This window comes from Ambystoma mexicanum, chromosome 3q (assembly GCF_040938575.1).
Source record: "Ambystoma mexicanum isolate Mex_15411 chromosome 3q, UKY_AmexF1_1, whole genome shotgun sequence".
Lineage (NCBI taxonomy): Eukaryota > Metazoa > Chordata > Amphibia > Caudata > Ambystomatidae > Ambystoma > Ambystoma mexicanum.
Window position 1 is genome coordinate 60,635,627 of NC_090926.1, and position 18,817 is coordinate 60,654,443.

At 45.0% G+C, this 18,817-nt stretch overlaps 1 protein-coding gene across 4 annotated transcripts in view; it reads right to left on the reverse strand.

The window, feature by feature from the left end:
* Window positions 1–327: 327 nt before the first annotated feature.
* LOC138582114 (lactoperoxidase-like) overlaps window positions 328–18,817 on the reverse strand; it is a 464,456-nt gene continuing 445,966 nt past the window's right edge. For all 4 annotated transcript variants that reach the window (XM_069653095.1, XM_069653094.1, XM_069653093.1 and 1 more), the window contains one exon: window positions 328–1,096. Coding sequence is in view for 1 of the 4 variants with exons in the window: in XM_069653096.1 (XP_069509197.1) it covers window positions 1,062–1,096 (35 nt within the window). In the remaining 3 variants the exon portion in view is untranslated. The remainder of the gene's footprint in view (window positions 1,097–18,817) is intronic.

The following is an 18,817-nucleotide window of genomic DNA, read 5'->3' on the forward strand; positions in this document are numbered from 1 at the left end:
CTTCCTCACTAGATTGAGAGCCGTCTCAAATCTCACTCTAACATTTTCAGCATAGGGCACAGTTTGTCAGGGGACTAATTCTCTGTTATTTCACCCAGAGGTCTATCCGAGTGTCCCCAACACGTTTCAAACACTCTCAAGACCACATAGTGCCACAGGTCAAAGCGCACTGTTTGCGCTCCCCAGCACACCTACCTGGTGATGAGGCCGCTCCATCAGTTCAGTTTCAGACAGAACGATGGTGAAATCCTGTGAGGCCGGGGAGAGGCTGGTGCCTAAGGGAGCCTGAGATCAGAATATTCTTGTGATGCAGAAACTAACGCAAAATAAGGTTTTCAAGTAATTTTATTTAAAAGAGCTTGTGATTTTTATTATACACTGAATTACCAATAGCCCACGTAATCCATAGTGCCATACTGATACAGTGAAAGCTGCATGAAAAAAATGAGTACATCTTACAATATCACCAAGTCCCAGCCTGAGCTCTTTCGCCACTCTTCAACCTCACAACCACTTGTTATCTCCACCGTTTATATATTGGTGTGAATTTGAAGCAACACATACAAGGAGTTACAGACCAGGATGAAAACGTCTAGCAGACAAACAATACCACCACAAGTTTATCTTCCTGTCCGTCACAGGAAACCATCAGCTCCCGGCTGTTGAGAAAAGATGAAAGAAGGAGTGCATTTCTTGATACATATGTGCTTGACTCTGGTTTATGGCATCGTGCCACGGTAGAAGTCAATGGTCCCCAACAACTTGGGGAAGTTGGTGGATTCCGAAAATAATGGGACTAGTACCACATTGGGTTGGTCAGCGTGATTGACGCGTTGCAGCGGTTGGTGGAATTAACCAGAATCTTGCTGAAGGATAGGGAGGTGGTGAAATTAGAAAAGAGCACCAGCAAGCGACCGTCTTCCCAGAGATCGTTGAGTGTTCCTTGGAGACGCAACGCGTGCAGATGTTTGAAAAGAAAGGGGGGACATGGTTTTCCACTGAAGGTGCGCTGCAGTGATCGCCTTTTCCTCAGGTCTCCTGGAATCCCACCGATCCGGCCATCACAGTTCTTCAGTATGGTGATACCCTCCAGGTGCTGTAATATAGGCACAAGTTAATGAGACAAGGGGATACTAAGTTAGCTGATATTTAGAACAATGCGTATTAAATAGGATAAACTGCACACCTAAAATAAATGCAATTGTTTGACAAATGTTATTCCATTATGAAATCTTCCATTCCTCATTCATCAATTGGCAGTATAGGCATATGTGCCACAGAAATACCTGTGAGGTCAGGAGTCAATTGTGCGTGTCCCCGTCGATCTTTCTGGCCATGCCCTCCACATGATCCCTTGTTCCCCTTAACAATTATTGTGTGGTTAAGCCACTGGCTGGATAGCCGTAGTTTATACTACTCACCGTGCTCAGTGGGCATGGTGGGTGGCAGTAGGCAGATGAAGAGTGCCTAGTGAACATACACTACTTTAGATAGTAGGGATAAGTAACTTGTCTTTACGCTTATTGTGAAACAGATTACCAAACAAGGAACTGTACGGCACCCTGCAGGCCATGGGCCCTACCTCCAAAGCTGCCATTAACTTTGCTTCTTGTTAGGCTGCTCCCAGGGACGTCATACTCTACTCTCTGCCCTCTGCAACTAATTCGGAACAGGACTGCAAGACTTGTCCTTGGCCTCAAGCCCTGGGATCGTATCTCTCCAGCTCTGAAATCTCTCCATTGGCTCCCAGTGGATGCAAGGATTAAAATGAAAACCCTCTGCATTGTCCACAAGGCTTTCTGGGGGCCTGGGTCCAAAATACCTTCAGCTATCCCTCCGCAAATACCTCCCCTCTCGAGCTCTTCGCTCCTCTACCTCCAACTCCCTCAGGGTCAGTCGTTTCTCAAAGAAACGAGCTGGGGGTAGATCTCTGTCTTCGGCTGGGGCCTCCCTCTGGAACAGCCCCCCTGCCACTCTTAGACTTGAGGAGAACCATCTCCGGATCCGGAAGCACCGCAAGACCTTCCTCTTTTCTTCTGCCTTTGCTCCCCCTCTCCCCTGCTGATCTGTTCTCTCTTGGCACCGTGCACCTGGCCACCCTCTGTCCTCCGGGCCCAGGTACCTGCTCACCCTGCCACCCTCCCGGACTGTCTCCGGGCCACCCCTTGCACTGGGGGCTGTATCTGTACCCATACAGCCCCCCCTTTTTCTTCCTGCACTTATCATACCTACCTTGTCTGCTGCCTTAAACCTAGAACTTGCAAATTGCTGGCTGCACTACCACTGTTTGTTGCCTTTATTATTTATTTATTGTTATTTATCTGTTTCTCCTCTGCTTCACACTTTCCACTGCTCCCCCCTGCCATGCACTTTTCCCCTACCCCTCTCCCATGCACTTGCACGTTCTCAATGTCACTGGGCCTAGTAAGATCGCTGTTTTGTTCTCCCCTGTTCCCCTCCCTTGCCTTGTCGCGCTCTGAAACACTTGTGTACGAGCGTGATAGAAATAAAATATCAATATCAATATCATTTAGGGGTCGCCACTGTGACCCCTGAGGTCTCCCCTGCTACCGCTGTGGTCCTTGCTACCCCTAAAAAATAAAAAATAAAAAAAATATATATCTTTTTTTTTTTATTGAGGCTTCTGGCATGTGGCTCTTTGTTTCTGGAGTGGCTGGTTTTTTTTATAGCTATAGCCGGCAAGATAGCTCAGTGGGTTGAGCGCTCGCTGCTGCAATGTGCTTGTGATCTGCAGGTTGCAGGTTTGGCTCCCAGCAAGGTCAACTCAGCCTTTCATCCTGCTGAGGTTGATAAATGAGATCCAACCCAGGTTGGGTGATATTATATGTATATTTGTTCTATATGAAGCGCTTAAGCGTAAGTGCTATATAATAACACATCATTATCGTTTGGCCTTGGACGTCTGCTTGCACTCACAGTAATTTGGTAAATGGGCTTATACGCGCTGATATTAACGATACATATGGTGATCCATTCTTGTATGAAATGTATATCACTTTACAGTGATTTCGTAACCATATTTTTCGTAGTCTACTAAGAAACAATGCTATGTGATGCCACTTCCTGTTTTGTCAAGGGGTGAAAGGTTGTGTTCTATCGCTTCCTTTAATGTCACTTCGGAGGGGGATGGGGTGAAATGACATCAAATGACATCACTTCCTGTGATGTCATCAGAGGTCAAGGGTTGTGTGATGTCACTTCTGCTACCCCTGGCATTTTGGTGAAATGACGTCCCTGGCGGTCCCTCTGGCATTTCCTTTAATTTTCGACTACTTCTGGTTGAGGGCATCACACAATTTACAGAGGCTGGGGTAGCTGATGAGTGTGGGAACGCTGCAGTCAGCAGAAAGGGACGCTCATACATGCTCACCCCTGCTAGATTAGGGCGTAGCGGGCATACTGAATGTGATTGGTGCACACCGCCCAAGATCAATTTTAGGCCAGTATAGATTCTTTACATTTTGCCAGTGCCCTCCATCTCTAGGTAATCTTGAGTCGGGCATGGAATGCTGATGAGGCGGCTACACTCAGGTGGCTCATGCACCTTTTACTGTGCCAACGTGCAGGCAGTGCCAACATTTAGTAAACACACGGTGAGAAGATCACCCAATTTATTCTACACATTAACGTGCGCAACCACCTGACTGAAGTCATGATCAAACATATGTGCTTAGCATTGAAAGGCTCGCAACACTGAAAATGTCTTGCTAAGCCACTGCTCTATTAAAGAGAAGCTTGTGAACCTGAGCCTTCTACACTAGTCCTCCTTTCACTTCTGAAAAGCAGGCTAGGTGCACAGGAGCCCTATGAGTGAGTGAAAAGAGGTGCAAGCAGTTGCAGCATGCGAGGCGGACGGGATGCCATTGCCTCTGTAAAAAATGTGTGCTTACAAACCTTTAATACAAAATAAATGTTCCTGGGCGGTGAGACCTAAAACCATGTCTTTGGCCCCTCCTTATGTTTAAGATGTAGAGTCCTTAAAGTTATTGTAAAGGCCTACTTACCTATGGTCGGTTCCTGTTTACAAAGAACACCAATGGTTGACTAGCTACCACAGGGAAGGATTGAAGAATCGTGGCACTTGTTAAGAGTGGCACATAAATGGAAAAAAGTGAGAAATGCACAACTCAAGTCCTGAATTGGCAGAAGAAAGGAACAGTGGGATGAGATAAGCACAGGATAGTAGTGGACGGGGTGGGGAGTGGCGGTCTCTGGGATAGGCAATCTCTTCAACTCAGATTGTGTAATACTAAGGTAAATCATCGGATTGACACACTATGTCCATTGATATCTACTAAGAGTGAGTGGGGGAAAAAGAGCTAGACACGGAAGTACCTGGATGTCTCTCTTAGTCTTAGGCGTGGGGGTATCTAGCACGTCTTTCACTTTTTCTCATTGGGGCTGGCCACTGCCATTCCCTATTGGTACCGAACAGTGAAGACAAACACAATTGATCACAGTTCAAACGTGTTTATTTAACTTCAAATGGGTTGGTTGAACGCCTATCTAAACCTAAATCTAAGGGTGGGAGCAAGCTACGATTAACAAATAATAATAACACATCCTAGAGGAGTCTGTCAAAATAAAAGGGCATACACCAATACACCTATTGCCAATCATTACTTCTAAACACAAAATGGCGTGGGACAACAATGTATGCAAAAGAAAAAATGTATAGAAATGAAATGTCAGGATAGTTGAGCAGTTGGCTAGCCTTCCTCATATTTTCAGCATGGAGCAAGGCGGCACGTGCAAGCTTCACACACACTCTGCCCTGTTGGCCATCAGGTAACAGTTCAAATCATAGGCATCTGGGTCTTCTGCCAAAGTCTCTCTCCCAATGACAGTATCTTATTGCAGAGGGCCATATGTAACAAATAAAACACAAAAGTTCCTTTCCTTTTTCAGGGTTTTCACATTTGCAAGTTCAAGACTGGTCTCACTCCTTCAAGCTCGGACCACGGATCCCTGTCGTTCAGGTTCAGACCCCTTTTTCACAGTGTTCACAACTGGTCTCCCTCATTCGGGCTCGGACCACAGATCCCCCTCGTTCGGGCTCAGATCCTCTTGATATCAGAATCAAAGACTTTCAAACGTGCAACGGGCTTTGCTTAATCCATTGCAGAACCACTTCAATTCAGTTCACACAATTGTATTTCACATCAATCTTCTACTTTCGCTTCTCTTGTCAGAATAACTTACAGAGACATTCGGTGCAGGACCACTCTGTCAACGGTATTGTATCTGTCCTTCTCAAGTTCAAACATTCATCATCAGTTTCGCTTTACTCACGTCTTTCATCACATGCATTTGACAATGTTTGTTCCATTGCTCATTATACAATGTTGCAGCTTGCAACCTTGACTTCAACACAGACCGGTCTTGCAACGGTCTCCCCAACTCACTGGCTGTGTTGATCTCTGTTGCTTCTTTTTTCTTGGAGCCAAGAACGATACCACAACGTCTGCTGCTCCTCCCCACCTTGGTCAGTCACGCGGGAGGGCCCTCGGTATCTCTGAAACACAATGCAGGATTCTTCAGCCAATGCAGGTTCAGTTTTCTGACCTTACGCTTTCTGCCTTGAAGGTTTCTTGAAAGTAACGCGTTGTGCCAAAAAGGTTAAGGGTGCTTCCCTTTTTACAAACCCTTCATGCGTTGCCATATTTCTCCCCTCGTTCAGCTGCTGACTCAAAACTGCTGTACCTTTGTGTGCTTTGCCTCGCTCAGAGCATGCTCTCGTGCTCCACCTTTTATCCGTGTGGCGATGTTTACTGGAAGTCAGGTGTGAATGATTGTCAGTAATTGCCTGACAGGCCTGCACAGGAATTCTCTTCAATGCCCCCTGGATTCTTCTACCTCTTTCTTCTAGTCTCCCAGGCTTCCCTTCTTTTGAATATAATTTTTTGTCTTTTTCTAATCCTTTTCCTGTCACCTTTCTCGTCATCTATTGTCCTCCTGGCCCACTTGCTGTTTTTCTTTAAAATCTTCATCTGCTCTTATCCCACGTTCTCCCATCTTCTGTGCCTCTCTTTCTTCTTGGGGTTTTCAACCTCCTCTCCTCTAATTCATTGTTCCCCTTGCTGCTTTCATCGACCGACTCTTTCACTTGCATTTGCCTTCTCCCCACCGCCCCCTTTCTCATCAGTCTGGTTCCTGCCTAGATTTAATGTTTGCCTCACTTCCTCCTCCCTCTCCTGTGTCTTCTTGCCCCTTTTATACCTTTCATCACTTACTACTTTCTTTCTCTGTTTCGCCTCCTGATCTACCGATTTCTTCCTCAACTATTTTCGCTCGCCGTAACCTTTCTTTACTTGGCTCTCCATCTTTTCATTCCTCTTTGCATTCTTCTCTTCCATCAATCCTGCTTTTCTCTTTCTTTTCCCCTGATACAGATGCTAGTACAATTCTTCAGTGCTGTCTGTGCTTGACTCAACCTTTCATTTGCACCCTTTTTCTTCTACTCATAAAACTTGACAGCCCTGGCGATCTTGTCTCTCTTCGCTGCAGCTTGCACAAAGCCGAATGGCAATAGAAGCATTCTTGTTCCCCCTTGACCATGTCATACTCTCAACTCTGCACTCCTCCTTTGACTCTGCTTTACTGATGGAAAAAAATCTTATTTTTCGGAACACATAATTTCTCTATCTGAGCATTCTCGTCACCTCTTTCAGTTTCTTCACAATATTCTGTCTCCTAAAGCACCTGATCCATCTGATTTCTTGTCTCCCTCTTCCTCTGTCACGCCCCTAAGGAAGCGCTGGTCGCTATGGTACCGTTGGGTCCAGAGGTACGCGGCGTCCATTTTTACACCCAAGATGGCGGCTACAGCTGTTTGTTGCAGTCTAGCTGTTTTGTTTTCGCACGGCAACTCAACTCCTCCCTCTCAACCAAATGCCGCATATCAGTCTCGCTTTACAACAAAAAGGCGCGTTGCTACTCCAGCATACCAACGCTAGATAAGTTCGGATCTAGGCTTTGTCTATCTGTCCTTATCTTACTATTGTGTATTTTGACCTTTATCTTCTGTTTCCCGTGTCAGCTATCTTCATTCCCATGCCATAGGATTGATACCGCTGTAAGTCCACCAGCAGAACGAACTCACTCGCTCTCAAGGGAAACTTCCTGGCTTTCTCGGAGCATCGAACTAGAACTTTCCTCATTCACATCTGAGGTACTAGGGCAGAGCTGGCTCTTTCTGTTTTTTCCCATTTGCAGAGAGATTAGTTCTAATGTAATTTCCTTCATTCCTCAAGCCAATATCTTACTTCCTCAACTCCCGACAAACAGTAGACTACTTAGCCGAAGCACTGTTCAGCAGACATCCCGATCCTTCTCACAGGTACTTCTTGTTGTCTGAGATACACTTACTTCTGCTTCCTCTTTCTGCCCATATTAACCTCTTCTTTCTGTGTAGCGAAGCATTCCGAAAGCTGAACCTTCTATCTTTGGTACAACCACTGTCCAGCCCGCTACAGGTGTTTGCTCCGTTTTGCTTCCTTCTCTGCATTAATTTCTCTGTCGAGTTAAAACTTACCATTGCCTAATGTGTCTCATTCATTTTCTGACATTAGACAACACGATGTAACCTACCTTGAGGTGCTACTACTAGAAGACATTAGAAGGCTGACGAGTGAGCAGACGCGCAGGGTTTTCTTCCCCCTCGAGGGTTTCCCTGGGATTTGTCTCCTTTTCCGGGGCTTTTGCCACAGGGAATGAGGGAGAGCTCAGAGGGATTCATTTCAGCTACTTCTTACCTGGTATCTGGTTACAAGTGGGTCCAAGAGGTCTTCCATGTGGGTGAGTCCACTCTAAGGTTTTGTTCCTTGTCATCACCACTGAAATGTATTGTTTCACCACTGTTATATCACAGTCTGTTACATCCTCTGACTTTGCAGACTACTTCACATCTAAAGTAGCAAATCATTGCTCAGCTTTCATTTCTTCTGTTACTCCTTCCTCCTCTCCTTGTCCTGTTCCACCTCTACATGCGTTGTCATTATTCTCTCCTCTTGTTGACTTTGATACCTCTGCCCTTCTAGCTCATGCTCATCCTACTGCTTCCCCTTCTGATACTCTTCCCTCTTCTCTTATCCCTCAAGTGTATCCCTATCTTCTTCCTTACCTCACTCTCTTATTAACTCGTCCCTTGCACATTCTTGCTTTCCTGACATTTTTAAACATGCACTCATCCTTCCAGTTCTGAAAAAACCTTCTCTTGACTCATCTATTCCTGATAATTTATGTCCTATTTCTCTTCTGCCCTTTCTTTCTAAAATTCTTGAGTGGGCTGCCTATGATCAGTAACCCGCTATTAGAATCTTCATTCTCTCCTCTCTCCTCTGCAGTCTGGCTTTCACCCTTGTCACTCTACAGAGACTACTCTTCTACCAATCTCAAATTCTCTCCCCCTCACTCTAAACTATCCTCTATCCTTATTCTTCTTTACTTGTCTGAGGCGTTTGACACTGTTGATCACTCTTTAGTTATTTCTTCTTTTCTACCCTGGGTATCTCAGGGCCTGTACTTGAATGGTTCCGTTCCTGTCTCTTCCTACGTTCTTACTCCGTAACCTGGGCGGGCAACTCTTCTCCTTCACTTCATCTATTATATGGTGTACCACAAGGCTCGCTACATTGTCCTCTTCTTTTCTCTTTTTATACTGCACCTCTTTCCACTGTTATCTCCTGCTTCCATCTTTATTTTCATCTGTACGCCGATGACACCCATATCTTTGCCTCTTTTTCATCCTTTGATTCTGCTCTACACTCTACGGTTTCAAACAGTCTTGCTTCTGTTCAAACTGGATGTCCTCTTATTTTCTACATCCCAACCCTTTGAAAACTAAGGTTCTGTTATTTTATGCCTCTACTATTTTTCCCAGTCTTCTCCCTCCCTCTATTTCTTTTCCTCCATCTTCTCTTTTTCTCACCATATGCGTGTAACCTGGATGTTACCTTTGATCCCTCCCTCTCATTTTCTCTTTACATTATTTCTATTGCTCACTCTTGTCGATACGCACTTTCCAACATCCTGCGTGCTTGCCCCTAACTCTCTTTTCATGCCACGAAACTCCTTTTTTCTCTTGTCTTTTCTTGTATTGATTACTGCCCGTCTCTATTGCTTGATCTGCCTGCCTCCCATTTTCTTCCTCTGTGCTCAGTCTATAATTACTTGATTCATCTCCTCTTTTCTTTACCCCCTCAGTCTTCTATTACACCGTCCCTACTTTTGATTTCATTACTCCCTTTTGAATCTCATATTCTTTACCACTTTCTCTCAATAGTTTTCAAATGCACCCATGGTCTGGCCCGCCTTATCTCTCTGCATTACTCTCGTTTTACATCCCATCTCGGCCCCTAAGGTCACAGAACATTTTTCTTTGAACTGTTTCCAATCCTCCATGTGCTTTTTCTCATTTCAGCTCTTTTGCTCTCTTGGCTACTGTGAGAAACCTGAGTCGTTTCTCTGAGGTTATTCCCAGGGATCCTTTGTTCAGGTGGCCAGGAGAGGGCCATCGCTCTTGGATCCCAACCCTGGGGGCGGACGAGCGAGGGAGGTTCACCTGGGCAGGGAGTCCTTGGAGACTTTGAGAAGAGCACCCTTGGGCGAGATGCGTTATCCCACCTTTTCTGAGGCACCCCTACCCGATATTCCAGCAGTCCTTATGGGACATTGCCACCAAAATCCCATCCCTCCAGTACTTTCCTTTACGGAAAGGGAAAGAACAAAAGGAGAATTAAGTAATTGAGGCTTTTATAGGTTGTACCAACTCAACCTCCCTTCTGCCCAATGGGTCTCCTTCACTGGAATCCAATCACCCCTACACCTCTGGTAAAGCTATTAAGAGCCCAAACCCCGTCACAGTAGGAAACAACCTCTCTCATAATCCCAGTTTTCTGTTGCCTACCCGAATACTCCCGGTGATTTGTTTCCATATCCATCTGGTTATTATTATTCAGATCTGCATTTACAAAATAATAATACTACTGTTCCCATAATCCCACCTGTCTATTTCATAAACCCACCGAACGCTACCCACCGCTTTCTGACACAAACACCTCCTTACACTATGAAGGCCTACATGCGAATGCAAAAACTGTTTACCTGACATGTCCCAACCCAAGGGTCAGGCAAAGTCAGGCAATTGACCAGAATCACACACACCTGATGGCTCTTTCCCTACAGGGATAAAAGTTTGAGCCCGAGAGCACAATACAATCAAGGCAGATTGCACGACGAGCGAGCTATCCAAGCATGGCAGTTCAAAAAGAGGAGAAAAGCGTCGAGAACCAAAGGGGCAACAAGTAGAGAAGCAACCTTGCCCTTTCCAACCCAGAACCGTGAAGCCTCCGCAGAAGGAAACATAAGACTGCGAACAATAGCCAGAGTGTGTTGCAGAAGATGTCTCTGGTACACGGAGCATGCCTACGCTGATAAGCAGGACAGAGAGAGACGCCTGCTACTGTGGTATCGTCCTTCATTCCGGATACAAGTAAAGCCAAGCAGTACATCACAGCTGGCGAGTCGAGGGGAGAACCGATAAGAAACCGAACTGGGTTCAATGAAAGTCGCAAAGTGGCAAATTAAGAAAAATGCAAAGAACTGTGAACATTGAGGGAAAGCCAGCTTCAGAGGGGTCCGGCACCACGTGGGTACTCACTCAAAAGACTCTGGTTGGTCCCGTGTTGGTTGAACTACCGATACCAAGAGGCCATGGGAGAGCCGCAAGGAAAAGGTGAAAGTGGTCATACAGGGGTCTAGTAAAATCCTCTGTACAGTTGAATGTCTTTGACCAGTAGAAGTTGAAAAGCTAAAGGGAGTGAATCCCGACTTGTAAGAAAGCGGAAGAAAATGAGTGAATGATAAAAGTTGGCAAGAGTGAACCCGAAGGAGGGATGCCGATGGAAAGGGGTAAAGCCTAAAGTCCTGGTGTCCACCGTAAACTGTTTAGAAAGACATTAAGGCTTGTGAATGTAACAAGCAAAAGTATTCTCTAAAGAGCTATAGTGAACCTGACAGAGGGAGGCTGACATTCGAGAGGGGCATGCGCTGGCAGAGGGAGACCCAGGGGTGAAGAACCATCACCCTAAAGTTGTGTTAAGGAGCCACAGTGAACTCGACGGAGGTAGGGTAAGATTCGAGAGGGGTCTGCACCCAGAAGAAGGGGACACAGGGGTGAAGAACCCTCACCCTAAGTGCCACAAGGAAGGGCATTTTATTCGGTTATGCTGAACATATCAGGTCATCGGAAGCAGGAGATCTAACTACCGAAGGTCCTCATATAGCTAAGAACTTGTTTAGGATCTGAGACCCGGAAGAGGTGGATCCAGGGGTGAAAAGCCATCACCCATCGTCCATCCGGAAAGGAACCTTTTGTTTATTTGATTACATCAGGTCCTCAAAGGCAAGAGACTTTTAAGAGAAAGAGATTTGACCATCGACAGTCCTGATAGCTGAAAATGGAACTGTCGTCTCGGGCTGGGAAAGCTCGAGAGTTTGCTGTGCTCAGGAGTCCTACCTTATCCCATGCTCAAAACGTGGGGAAGGGAGATCCCTGGTTACTCTGAATTATTATTTGTGAACACTTCCTTTCCTTTCTTGTGAATCCTATCCCACATTCTTTTGGTATTTAGTTGTAAGGATTGGCAATAGGTTTTTCTTAGTATGGCCCTTTTATTTGACAAGATGCCACTAGGACTGCCTTATTTTTCGTGTGATGGTCACAGCTTGCTCAAATCTTAGCTTTACGTTTAGATTAGGCATTTTTCCAACCTGCATGTTCAGTTTAATAAACACCCTTGAACTGTGATCAATTGTGTCTGTCTTTACTAACATCATGGACAAGGGCAAACCAGTCCTACTGCTTCTCCTAGATCTCTCAGCCGCGTTTGATCTTGTAGATCACAACATTCTGACCTACCACCTTTCCAACGCTGCCCACTTCTCTACAGAAGCAACCTCATGGATATCCTCCTTCCTGGAAGGTAGAGCCATGAAGGTATACTCCGACCAGGCCAATGCTGCCCCCGACACCACTCACTGCGAATTTCCCCAAGGATCTTGCAATGCCCCCACCCTCTACAACTTATTTACCAAGCCACTGTTTGACTTACTTGACTCGTTAGGCATAGTTTACACGAACTATGCCGACAACACACAAGTACTGCTCCCCTTCTCTGGTGACGACGGCCAAGACGCAGCAGACCTCCTCCAAATCTAAACTACCATACAAACTTGGATGGAAATAAATGGTCTCTGCTTTAATGGGGACAAAACCAAGATCATTCTCATGGGTCTCAAAGAAATCCTACCCAAACTCAACAAAAAATATGACAACTTCACTATCGACAACAACATCATCCCTGTTTCCACCTCTGTGAAAACCCTTGGAGTCTACCTAGATTCGACCCTCTCTATGACACGACAGGTCAGCGGCATTGCTTCAGCATCAGCCCACACCAACAAACTCATTAATGCCATCAAACCTTTTCTCTCCCCCCAAAACTGTCTCTCCATCGCCCGCGCCACTATCGGTGCTAAATTGGACTACTGCAATGCCATCCTTGCTGGCAGCTCAGCCAAAAATCTCAACAGGCTCCAAATAGTGCAAAACAATGCACTACGTGCATCCCTCAGCATTCCCAACAGACAGCACATCACTCTAGCCGGGCGAGCTGCTCACTGGCTACCCGTTAAAGAGCAAGTCCAATTCAAAATCCTAACCATCATGCACAAATGCATTAGTCGCACTGCTCCAACCTATCTAACTGACACCATCAAAAGAGTGAGGGACTACCTGTCCTAAAAGAAGTCAACATGCCAACCAACTACAAGTCCCACTTATCAAAAGAGCCAACGCCGCAGGTCTAAGCTTCCCCCACATAGCTCCCAAACTTTGGAATGCTATCCCTAGCGAGCTTAGAGCAGAACCATCTCTCCTCATCTTTCGCAAAACACTGAAAACTATGCTGTTCATCTAACTCTGCTTTGCACTCCCAGCTTAATCCTTAACTATCCCCCCTTCTTCCCTATCAACCACTAGGCCATACATGTCCTCAACATATACTGCTTCCTATGTTTTTACTAAACTTGCATCCGATATCCTCTGTACCATTGTAACCACCATATTTACTAAGTCTTGTAACGACAGCAAAGCTACCCTGTAACCACTGAGCTAAGCCATGGCATTTAACCACTATGCTCCTCACCTTTCTTTGTAACCAGCAAGTCTCTACTTTGTAACAGCGCCACGATGCCTAAGGGCTGCTGTGTGTTCTATTAATACTAATAAATAGATAAATAAATAAATACATTTACTGTTGCCACTATGAGTTCCATACACTACCAAACACTGGAATTCCCTTCCCCTCCCACTTCATTCTGCTACATCTCTCTGTATCTTCCAATCAAATCTCAAAACTCATCTTTTGTCTTCTCTTGCCTCTTAATGCTCTGGCTTCCCCCTCTTCTGTTTTTTACATATGTGGAATCGGCTGAGAATAAAGCCATGGGAAAATGATATGTTATGATCCTGCACCTGGGAAATGTAACAAAGTGGAATCGGCTGAAATAAAGCCATGGGAAAATGATATGTTACGATCCTGCACCTGGGAAATGTAACAAAGTGGAATCGGCTGAAAATAAAGCCATGGGGGAAATAAAGTAATCAAAGGAAAAGTCAACAGTGGTGGCTAAGTACAAACGGATGCTGTCCATGGTCAAGTTGGAGTGAAGAAAGGGAAATAAAGTGGAAAAGTCAACAGCGGCTGCTCCCCACAAAGGATGCTGTTCACGGCAAATGGAGAACCCACGCCCTTCAGAGGAGTGGCAGTGGTATCAGGCAATTTTTTTGACAATGAGGGAAACACAAGATATTCAGCATAGGACAGCCCACAGAGAGCACTTGCATGTCCAGTACTATCAACAACCCTCAACGCAGCTGAGGAACCACTGGTGGGGGCGGAGATAGGAAACAAACAGTTCATTTTTATGGTAGATTCGGGAGCGGAAAAATCATGCCTACAAGAAGGCAGGTTTCCGTTATCTAATCTTAAAATGGAGCCGCAGGGGTTCTCTGGGGCGGTGGTCGAGGTTCCATACACAGAAGAGTTGGATGTAACAGTGGGTGGAAAAACAGTGCGATCACCGCTATTGTATTACAAAGAATCACCCATAAATTTGCTGGGGAGGGACCTCCTTAGTAAACTCAATCTAGTCAATATGATCATTTCCTTTACAGAAAGAGGGATAGTGTGTTCTACCCCTGGGATCTGTCCAATGCGAGCAATGCTAGTAATACACACACAAGCCACAGCACCGGAGGTTAGTGGAATACCGGTTGACCCAGACATGTTCATTCAAGGGCTAAAGACACTAGCACGGGTTGTACCTGAACTGAAGCGCCAAGAATGGAGAGTGCCAGCAGAATTTGTGTTCCGCCCTGTAGCACGCCCTGAGATAATGCCAGGAACAGTGAAGTCCCTAGATTTGCACAGGGTGCAGGTATCCGCACAAAGAATAGCAGTGATCAGAGTAGACATACACAGATGTGAATGCCGAACAGTGTTGTGCATCAACGCCAACATACCCCTGCGAGATTTGCCTGATGAGGAGCTCTTCACTGACTTAGACAGTGATGGAGAAATAGTAATGGAGATAGCAATTCCCTGTGACATAATGATTCAGAAAAGACAACTGCCCGTACAGCTTATGGCGGTAGTGGGCGCACCGCCTACCTTTTTTAATGATGACATGCAACTGGTGCCACAGGAATTATGGACAACAGGCCCACATGATGTGGGATTGCTACGTGAAGTGACACCAGTAAAAATAAAACTCAAACCGGGGGCATTGTTGCCCCGGGTAAAACAGTAACCCTTTTCACGAGAAGCAGAAGAAGGGATAAAAGAAACAATATATGCCGTACTGCAGCAAGGGATCATAGTGCACAACACTTGTATTTACCCCATCAAAAAAGTAAAGAGAGGGGCATGGAGGATGATACAGGACCTACGCCCCCTCAATGGCGTCATACAAAAAGAATTTCCACTTGTCCCGAATCCATCATCAATTTTGTGCAACATACCCAAGGATGCATCATGTTTCACAGTGGTAGATCTGAATAACACATTTTCTCAGTGCCACTGGACCCTGAGTCATAATATTTGACAGCCTTCACTCTTGGGGGGAAAATATATGAACATTGCAGATTATCTCAGGGCTACTGTGAGAGCCCAAGCATATTCAACAGGATCTTGCATGAAGATCTTGGAAACATTGACACAAAGGGCACAATTATTCAATACGTAGACACCCTCTTAATTTGTGGAAAGAATGAGGATGAGTGCAGACAGGACTCTGTAACACTAGTGACATTGTTGGCACACAAATGCTACAAAGTGGACAGAGAAAAAATACAATACTGCTTCACAGAAGTGTTGTAGTTGGGTCAGCTAATATCAAAAGACGGAAAAAGAATAATACCCGATAGGGCAGCTGCAGTGCGAGCTGTGAATGAACCAAAAACAGTGAAGGAAATGCAGAAATGTCTGGGCATGTGCAACTACTGCCGCACCTGTATTTCAGAGTATGCAGGGTACACCAAGCCACTCCTACAAGGCCTCAAAGAAGCAGAGAGAGAGAGAGCGTAGCAATACAATGGACACCAAAAATGCACACTGCCTTCAGTACACTGAAAGAACTGATATCAACGGCACCCGTCCTAGCAAACCCAGACTATCACCGCGAATTGTATTTATTTTAACATTGTGATGGGACAATCAAGACAGCAGTAAAGACACAAAAAACATCATTGGGCCACAAGCCTCTGGCGTACTACAGTGGTACACTAGGCACAGTGATGCAGGGACACTTCGCTTGCGAACAAGCTCTCGCAGCCGCAGCGCTCGCCATTGAAAAAAGTGCAACAATTGTGATGGGATGCTCTGAGACATTGTACGTGGAACATTCACTGTTCGTAATATTAGAAAGATCCAAGAGTACATTGACAACACAAAGAGCCACAGCATACGAGATAATCCTATCAAGTGCAAATATACTCATAGTGAGGTGTAAAACAGTGAACCCAGCAACATTTCTCACAGAAGCATGCACAGTGGAAGACATGCAGACACACGATTGTGCCACATACAGAGGGGAAGATGATGATACACCCATGGCTAGTGAGGATGCACTGATTGAAGGAGAGGTATATTTCATCAATGGGACAGCATCAATGAATTGTGAAACAGAAGAAAAACATGTGGGGGTGGCAGTGGTACGACTAGAAGAAGGTGAATATGAAGTAATAGTGCAAAATAGATTGCCCACCCATTTTTCAGCACAGGCAGCCAAATTAGTGGCACTGATTGAAGCACTACATACAGCAAAGGGATGTGCAGTAACAATATACACTGATTCTGCATACATGACCACAACAGTACATTGGGGATTGGCACGCTGGGGAAGGAGAGGATTTCGAAGAGCAGATGGATCTCCAGTGCAGCACGCCGAGTTATTAGCAGAACTAATAGAAGCGCTAAAATAGCCAACGGTTGTGGCAGTGGTGAAATGCCTGGCTCATACAAACAAGGATGACGTCATATCATTAGGTAATGAGGCAGCGGACGCTGCCACCAAAGAAGCGTCCTACCTAATTAAGGAAACAACAGGTGAGTACATCCTACAAAAGCATGAAGAGGAAGAACAGAGGGAGGGATACAACTCCATGCCAGTCTCTCAAATATTAGAGTTACAGCAAGAAGCGCCAGCAGAGGAAAAAGAGTTATGGGAAAAAAGAGGGTGTAGCCAGTCATCCACTGATCTCCTTTGGCGACAAAACAACAGAGGTAAAGTAGTAATGACCCAGAAACTATTAGAATTAGCTTTCCAACAACTTCATTTCCCAGCCCACAATGCCAAACAACACATAGCAGCAGAAATTCAGGAACACTGGTTCGTACCAGGATTGCAAGAGCAACTATCCAAGTTGGCAATAGGGTGTACTACATGCCAAAAATACAATTCAGGGATGACACTAAGAACACTATGAGGAACACTGCCTAAACCAATTGGACCATTCAGAGAACTACACATAGATTACGCTGATATGGGCAAAAGATGCAATGGATCCTGATATATGATAGTGGTAGTGTGTCCCTTTTCAAGGTGGGTAGAAGCAGGTCCTGCGCCCACCCAGACGCAAAGTGTGCAGCCAAATTCCTAGATGGGAAGTGTTCCTGCGCTGGGGAATATGTGATGTAATACGCTCCGACAATGGAACGCATTTCGTTAATGATTAGTTCAAAGAAGTAACAGCAATGTTAGGGATTACTCACAAACTATGCACAATTTATCACCCGCAATCAAATGGCGGTGTTGAGAAAATAAATGGACTTCTTAAGAGCAGACTATCAAAACTATATTACACCCTGAAAAAGAATTGGGTATATTGTTTGCCCCTGGCCTTGTTCGAGTTAAGGAATCAACCTAGTAAGGACCACCATTTGTGCCCCACGAGATAGTGACAGGCAGACGCAAGCACACAGCACACTCACCACTACGAAGGGTATCAGATGCACACAGAAGCGCAACAGTACTAGGAGAAGAGTTTCATGAGTATTTGAAAAAGCTCACCAAAGCAGCGCGTATAATTGCAAGACAGCTAGCACCCCCATTCACACAAGAAGCAGCAAATGATACGGTAACACCAGCCACAGATAGCCCTACAGGTCAGCTCATGCCAGGGGAGATGGTATATGTGAGGAGTTTCGTAAGTCATGGAAAACACCAAGATTTCACGGCCCATATGAAGTGGTGTACTGCACACCCACAGCTGTGAAAGTAAAAGGACTGAGATATTGGATACACTTGTCCGACGTACGAACAGCATATGACAGTGTAGTACAAGATGCAGAGCCAGACAGGTCACAAGAGGTGACACAAACAAAAGGAAAATTCGACAACTGATGAAATATGAAATATATGAAAGAGAAAAATGAAAATAAATATATGTTGCAGGTGTCAACATTAGGAGAATTGCAATAAAAAGAATTGATTAAAAATGCTCTTTCTCTCTATCTCTCTTTTTCTCTCTGCCCTATTCTTTTTCATAAATGATCTAGAATATATAATGAAGTTTATGAAAGAAAGTGAAATTAATATTAACGTTACTCAAAAATGAACAGAAATGTACATACAACGAAAAGATATATGAATAACAAAGTATGCATATATGTGATTGCTTAATGCACCTTTATGTCTCATTCTGTAGGAGTAACCATGGCAATGGCGGGGGCCCTTTATGTCAACAATGTTAGAATAGATAGAAATGGAAATAGTGGTTTTGATTAGAGGAAATATAGTTACGAGTGTGGACTTTTCTTTTGTGCAGTAATATTCTTTTCAGTGTTGTTTGGTTTGGTAGTGTACTGGGTCATAGCATTTATATTTATCGATTTAAATGAGGGGGAAACGGGACTAACTTGGTAAAAAAGGGCACACACCTCATATGGGACGAGTTTAATCTTATCTGGGAACACGAGACACAGATAAATGGCACACAGCACGCAAACAGCACATCCAGCGCAACTATGTCAGTACGCCCCACTGCCCCATATAATGATATAATGACTCTGAGTTTAACGTGTATGATATGAACGACCCAGACCCCTCTGAATTACCCTGGCTATACGATGATACTGATCCAACTGTAACACTTGTACCTGACCCAACTGAGCAATAGGCAGTATTCCCTAAGAGTGTGGAGCAAGACAATGAAAAAACTGTTGAGAGATTT